Below are 7,727 nucleotides of genomic sequence, written 5' to 3'. Positions count from 1 at the left end.
TTACATCCAGACTAATTATTTCCCAAGGAAAGAATTCAAGTCTGTTTTAAATTTTTTCTCCTTGGGGAATGTTAGGGTCTGTAGATTCCATTTGTTTGAAGGCAAATCACTGCTTTCCTTTAGAGTAGCAGGAAGAACCCAACTCTTAGCCAGAATTTGAGAATGAAAAGAGTAAGAAAAACAGGCCAAAGTGGGTGGAGAGTGGTGTGTAGTGAGATATATTAAACAGACTCCTAATCAGACTCATCTTTTGAGCTCATTCAAGAGCTACTAGAGAGATTCCAGAAATTGAACTCCCTTTTGTTTTCCAGAATGGGCTGCTGGAAGGCCAAATGTATGTCTCTTTTCTTGCTTCTTTTAACTTTCTATCTACAAGGAACCTATTTGCAGAAAGCTGATGAAGCAAGACAAAGAAAGCCATTTTTTGAGAGACTCAGACGACTTGAAGAACAGGTAAATAATATACAAAATTCCTTGGGGGTGATTGATTTTTTATTTCCAACTGTTTCCTCTCTCCTCTTATACCCAGAGAGCTATCTCTTGTAACAAAAAAGAAAAAAAGTTCAATAAAACTTATCAATACATTGAACATACCAGTGTTCCATATCCATAGTGCTTCACCTTGGTTAAACAGAAAAAGTACATTTTTTTCCTCATCTTTTCTTCAGGCACTAACTTAGTAATTACAATTCCATTTCAGATTGTTTTGTTCTTTACATTTCATGTCTGTGGTCATCTATGTAGTATATCATTTCCTGAATCTAATGACTTTATTTTGCATCAGTTTATGTGTCTTCCCATGCTTCTCTGAATTCACCACTGTCATGGTATTTCTTATGACACAGTAATATTTCACTACTTTTATGTACCACAATGTGTTCAGTCATCCCTCAATTATTGAGAATCTTATCTGTTTCCAGTTGTTTACTTCCATAAAAGGTGTTGCTATGAAAATTTTAGTGTATATGAACTATTTCTTTCTGTCTTTGATATGATGGCATATATAACTCACCATAGGATCTCTCTGAGTTAAAAAATATGTACATTTTAGACACTATTAGGGTAGTATGAAAGCTTAAGAACAACAAAAAACATCACAAACTGTCCCAGGGGAAAGAAGTTTTCTTTAAAAACAAAGATGGTATGAGAAGTTTACTGGACTCATAAAGGATGTGATCCACTCTCTTGATACCATAAATAGATATGGATTTTGTTTGTTTTTTGCAGTTCCGGAGATTTCAAGAGGTGACCCTAATACGTCTCCAAGGGATTGCAGAAAACTATAATGTTTCCTATAACATCAATACCAGATTCCAGAACCTGACAGATGAGTATCACACCATGGCCATATCTGTCAATGAGTCTCAGGCAACAGTGCAAATGGACCTGAACCACTTGAAGGCCTGGATGAAGAAGGTTCAGAGAAGATCCAGGAAGATGGACTCTAAGCTCCTGGCCTTTGAAAGATACCTAAATGAAAAGAGTAAGCAGAGCTCCCAGGAGAAAATGAAACAGAAGGAGCAGAGCACCTTCCTCACCAATCTCACTGGGACCATCACATGGAATATTAGTACCCTTCAGAATAACCAAATCCATGTACAGACTGAAATTGAGAAGCTCCAGAATGTGACTTATGACCAAGGGGCCAGACTAAATGCTGTGGAAGAGCAGCTACAGAAAGCCTTGCAACATGCAGCAGTCTCCCCAAGGTCAACCACCCCTGCTCCACTCCTGCCTCAGTTCCTGAAGGAGAAGCAGCAGCCAGATCATCAGCTGCTCCACACCAAGCAGCGACACAGGAAAAAACTGCAACAGGACAGGCTGGAGCTAGGAGCCCATACAGAAACCCAGAAACTGTTTCAGGACTTGAGGCAATCCCCCCTGGAAGAGAAGGGACCAAACACACAATCTGATAGACAGATACTTCCCAGTGTAGATGAGATCCTGAAGGAATCACAGCAATCCCAGGCTTCCCAAAAGACAGGAGAAAGTGAGTAACTGTATTCATTCTCTTTTTTTCATATGTATATTAAGACATGCTTCAAGGTTCAATTCATGAATCAATATGAGAAACATCAAGAGTAGAAACATCTAAAGTAGACATGGCATTTTATTCCTATAAAGGTGAAAGAGCAGAATTAAAGCAACTTGATCCCCTTCTTTGTTGTTGGTTCTCTCTCCTCCCCTTTAAATTATCATATAACATATATATATATAATATATCACAGTTATGTGTACCATTTTTCTGAAAGAGAATGTAAGCTCCTTGAGGACTTTTTCTCATTTTGTCTTTGTATCCTCATGCCTAGCAGAGCACATTATACTTATGATACGTTTGTTGGTTGAAATAGATATTGAATTGGGTGAGCAAGTATGACTATAAAGGTGCCACTTATATCATTTCCCAGATTTTGGTCCATGTCTCTTATGATTCACCAAGCTTCATAGTTGAACCTTCCATTCAAGGGGAAGAATCCTGACTCTGCCAACTGGGACACTATTCTCTTTCCATCAAGACATGTCTTCCTGCCCACAGAAAACTGGTGACCAGTATTCAAAGCTGCTTCTTTGTAACCACATCCTCAAAATCAGACCATAATTTCCGTTAGTTCTAAGAAATATGGAATTCTTTAGCTATTCTTGCCCACAGATGCCCCCTTGTCCTTACCAGGGTTATTTCTTCACTTCTCAGTTCTGGGCAGAAGTTAATATAGATATCCTGCACAGCATGTAGATGTATCTGCATTTCCTGAAATTCCTCGAATCTTTAGAAACAACCCAAAGTTTTTGCCTGTTATTTTTTTTTTTTTAGTTTTTTGCAAGGCAATGGGGTTAAGTGGCTTGCCCAAGGCCACACAGCTAGGTAATTATTAAGTGTCTGAGGTTGGATTTGAACTCAGGGACTCCTGACTCCAGGGCTGGTGCTCTCTCCACTGCGCCACCTAGCTGCCCCTTTTGTCTGTTATTTCTAAGCTTCTAAGTAATAACAGGCTTCATCTACTTTCCACTGTCCCTTTCAAATGATGAAATGCAGGCAAGGTTGGAGAAAAAATGGGAGAATAGACACAGAGATATTTTCTACCAATGGCCCCTGCTCCAAGAAAATCTATAGTCAGAGCTGGAATTTGGACCCATGTTGGCCTCCTAAGTCAGGTATCTTTCCCAGTAGCTGATTGTTTCACTTCTTCCTGTTTGTTCCTCCTGGAGGAAAGTGTGATGACAGTTTAATAATGCTTTTGATGATGTTTATATTTTGTAGTTGGATCCCTGGTGAATGCTACTTCTGCCTTTCCTTGTTAAAATCCTAGTCAGCTCTTGGGAAGAGTGACAAATTTAATTCAGTTTAATAAACATTTATGGGGTAGCTAGGTGGCGCAGTGGAGAGAGCACCAGCCCTGGAGTCAGGAGTCCCTGAGTTCAAATCCGGCCTCAGACACTTAATAATTACCTATCTGTGTGGCCTTGGGCAAGCCATTTAACCCCATATTTGCCTTGCAAAAACCAAATAAATAAATAGATAGATAGATAAATGAATGAATGAATGAATAAATAAATAAATAAATAAACATTTATGATAAGCTTATACTATACAAGGCCCTGTATTAGGGAAGCAAAAGTAAAAAATAGCACAAATTCCTGATATTGAGAAACTCACAATTTAGTAGGGGCAAAGACCTAACCATGAAATAAGCACAATACAAGTTATGATATAATAAGAGAGCCAGTAAAAGGTAGCATGGTACAGAGAATAGAGGATTTTCTTGGGACCCTGAAAAATAGGGTTATAGTAATATCTGATACATGCTAACTGTTTGACCAGGACCAAATCATTGTGTCCTGGTCATCTCTCTGAGATTATAAGTTTCCAAACAATTGTTTCTCTGCATCACTACGATTAGACTTCTAAGCACATGAAAGCAAGGCTTTGGACCAAAACAAGGCAGAAAGGCAGGATGATGCAGTGAAAGGAGCCTGAGGACTTCTGTTTGAATATTGGTCCTGAGGAGAATCAGCTAGGTTGTATTCCTCTGGAAAAGTCACTTTATAGCTACTGTTGTGAAGACAGAAAACTAGATGGTCTTGGGAGTCTTTGTATTGAGTCCTCCAATACTATATCCTATGTGCCTGGAAGGACAGAATCAGATGGGGAAGAATCATCTCTGGTTGGGGAGTCAGAGAAGAGCTCATAGAGAATGTAGCTCCCGATATGTACCTTGAAAGAAGCACAGAATTTGACCAGCTGGATTCTAGGTTCTTAGACACAAAGAGAATCTAGTCCAGGCATAGGAACAACATATATAAAGGCTTGGAAAGGGATTGTGAACATCTGATATGAGGAGAATATAAAATGAACAAAGGAGGAGGATTACTTTGAAATAAGAATAGGAGAATGAAATGAATATAGAAAAGTAGAATCAGAACATGGAGGGTCTTGAATGCTCAAATTAGGAAAATGGTTTGATTCATGAATAATCTTTGGGGAGGGGAAAGGGAATAAATTGTACCAAATCCTGACATGATTTCTTTCTTTATCTGCAGTTTGCAATGTAGGGTCCATGCTTGTTTTCCCCAACACTTCTACTGAGAATGTGGTCACCTTCAGCCCAGGTTTCCTCACCAGGCTCCGGGAATTGTCTATCTGTACCTGGATTCGGACATCCTCTAGCTACCTGGGCACCATGTTTTCCTATGCCACCGAAGAAAATGACAATAAACTGGTGCTACATGGGAGAGACACTCTAGTCTATGGCACTATCCACTTTGTGATAGGAGACCCAGCCTTCAGGGAGTTGCCAGTGAAACAGCTTCTGGACAGCAGATGGCACCATATGTGTGTGATATGGTCTTCCATCCAAGGGAAATACTGGTTCTTTGTGGACCGGAGGCTGGTGGCCACTGGCTCCAGGTTCAGGGAGGGCTATGAAATCCCTCCTGGAGGAATACTGGTATTGGGACAGGAGCAAGATACTGTGGGAGGAGGCTTTGACAGTTCTGAAGCCTTTGTGGGAAGCCTGGCAGGCTTGACTGTATGGGACAGGGCCCTCTCACCAGGTGAGGTATCAAGCATTGCCACTGGCAAGGTAGTCCCCAGGAGCATAGTCTTGACCCTAGCTAATGCCTCCTCTTTGAATGGATCCGTGAAGAGAGTAATTTGTACTTGCCTGGAGCACTGCACATAAGACAACCAAGCTAAAAACCAATATACCTTTATTCAACCTATAGCTTTTCCACCTCTATAATCCAGTAAGCATCTATGTGTGTCTAATGTTAGGTACCAGGGATAAAAAGACAAAGGGAAAAACTATCTCTACCCTCAAGGAAAATACAATGTCTATACCAATCCAACATGTATATAGCTAAATTGTATGCATGATCATTCAGAGATAAGGGAGGTTTTTTTTTTTTTACTTTCTTATGTGTTTACACCAGCACACTCATATATATATATATATAGCTATTGACTTTGGCCACACTGATATGGTCAAGTCAAGCAATGTGAAGATCAAGGAGAAGAGGGTAAAAGCTCCTCCCACCTTTCCCCTTAGGACATAATAACTCTCTAACACAGAAAGACAGTTCCCATCAGGGCAGATGACATTTCCATGATGTTAAAAATAATTACTATGATATTTATTATCATGCTTTATGGTTTGCAAATACTTCGTATCTATTATCTCACTTAATTCTCCCAACAACCCTGTGAGGTAGGTACTACAGTGTTATTAGCCTCAGTTTACATTTAAGGAACTGAGGTTCAGAGAGATTAATTACTAAACCTAGAATGAAAAATTTAAATACATCTCTCAAATCATAATTCAGAACTACTGTATCATTATCCCTTCTACATCATGGGAGTTAGGAGCATGGTGCCCCCTCCATCTGGAAAATCCATATAAAATTTTTTTGCCCTCCCTTCATACAAAGAAGAAATCTGAATCATTATGGTATTAAAAGATAAAATAATTGATATTATATAATACTTAACATATATTTTATGCATTTCTGAGTTTCTAAACTTTTTCTATGTTGTCTACTAACCTCCACATGTCATCTGCTGCTTCTGCAAAATTCCAAAAAAAATTCTCATTTAATTACTTATTCTGATCTTCAAAATAATGAAACTGCAATAGGGAAAATTGTGATGTGGAAAAAAAAAGATAGTTGTAGTTCAAATTGTGATCTGAACACTTTACCACCCTGAACTACACTGTCTCTTCCAGTATTTAGAATTTAAAAAAAACTAGTAAATTGTTCATTAGATAATACAGTATAATATTGTTATAGCAGTTCCTGTCCAAGTCACATCCAAAGGATTGGTCCACAGACAACCCTATCTTACTTGGTGGAAATGAACTCTATTGGGACAAGGACTACTTCCCCCCCACCTCTATTCCTAGTCTAATTCAGTGTTTAGTACATGATAGACCCTTGATAAATACTTATTGGATAAAATTTAATTATTAATAAATTTGCAATACTCAACAGACTTCCAAATTTTACTTGAAACTGAAGATACTAGGCTGTCAACAGTCTTATTGGAGCTTAACTTAAGAAAAATGCTATTTGAAGGATTTAATGACAAATGGTCTTTGTTCTGACATTTTCCACTCAGAGTAAATCTGATATTGCATAGATCATGGCCCCATTTCATCCAGAGGAAAGGGATTTCCATTTGTCCTTCAGTCAAGTCCAGACCAACAATACTTTTATCACTTGAGAGATCCAACTTGTCCAAAAATATCAGAAAATTCTAGAAACATGGAATGATGCAATAAAGCCACCCCAGAGCAAAAGTGAGACCTCTAGATCTGGTAATCCAGCTAAGTTTGTCCTATATATTCTTCAATTATCAATTTTATAATAAAAAAAGTTGTAGTAATATTGACAAAATGACAGTTTTTTCAGGGCCCTATTTTAGAGGAAATTTTAAGAGAGAGAGAGAGAGAGAGAGAGAGAGAGAGAGAGAGAGAGAGAATGAGAGAACCAAATCTAAACTCAAATCTAAGTAAATTATAAGGAAGAAACCTTATTTCTTTTTTCCTCTTTTTTTCCTTGAAGTTTCAATGAAGAGATTGAGCAAAATGAAAATTTTCCCTTATAACACAGATTTTTCAGAGAATGATGAAAAGGCAAGACCCCAAGAATCAGAAACTGAATTAGATGGAATACAGTGAAAAGGAAAGCTTAGTTGAGGACTGCTTCAGTGTTGCAAGTAAGAAAGGCTAAAAAAAGACATTAAGAAATCCTTAGCCCTTCTGGCAGAAAGAGCTAAAATCAGTGAAGGAGGAACTTAAGGAGATCATCCAAACTTGTGCAATTAAAGTCACAGAAGCAAAGCTGGCATTGGTGCTCAAATTTCCTCACTACTTATTCTGTTACATTTATCTGTCTTCCTCTAATTATAGGAAGAAAGAAAGAAAGAAAGAAAGAAAGAAAGAAAGAAAGAAAGAAAAAAAGAGAAAGAAAGAAAGAAAGAAAGAAAGAAAGAAAGGAAGGAAGGAAGAAAGAAAGAAAGAAAGAAAGAAAGAAAGGAAGGAAGGAAGGAAGGAAGGAAGGAAGGAAGAAAGAAAGAAAGAGAAAGAAAGGAAGGAAGAAGGAAGGAAAGAAAGGAAGAAGGGGAGGAAGGAAGGATGGGAGGAAGGAAGGAAGGATGGAAACAGGGAGGAAAGAAGAAAGAAAGAAAATTGTAATCACTATATGCCAGTACCTACTCCTTACTTTACACA

The 7,727-nt window shown here is 38.3% G+C and overlaps 1 protein-coding gene across 1 annotated transcript; it reads left to right on the top strand.

Moving 5' to 3' along the window:
- Positions 1-267: 267 nt before the first annotated feature.
- Positions 268-6,522, top strand: PTX4 (pentraxin 4). Its single transcript, XM_074196001.1, has 3 exons — positions 268-453; positions 1,228-1,990; positions 4,540-6,522. Exons 1-3 carry the CDS (start codon positions 313-315, stop codon positions 5,178-5,180), a joined length of 1,545 nt encoding a protein of 514 aa, XP_074052102.1. The 5' UTR covers positions 268-312; the 3' UTR covers positions 5,181-6,522.
- The last annotated feature ends 1,205 nt before the right edge of the window (positions 6,523-7,727 follow it).

Source organism: Macrotis lagotis, chromosome 8, assembly GCF_037893015.1.
Source record: "Macrotis lagotis isolate mMagLag1 chromosome 8, bilby.v1.9.chrom.fasta, whole genome shotgun sequence".
Lineage (NCBI taxonomy): Eukaryota > Metazoa > Chordata > Mammalia > Peramelemorphia > Peramelidae > Macrotis > Macrotis lagotis.
Note: the sequence above shows the minus strand (reverse complement) of the source record. Positions and strands in the feature narration are given on the sequence as shown.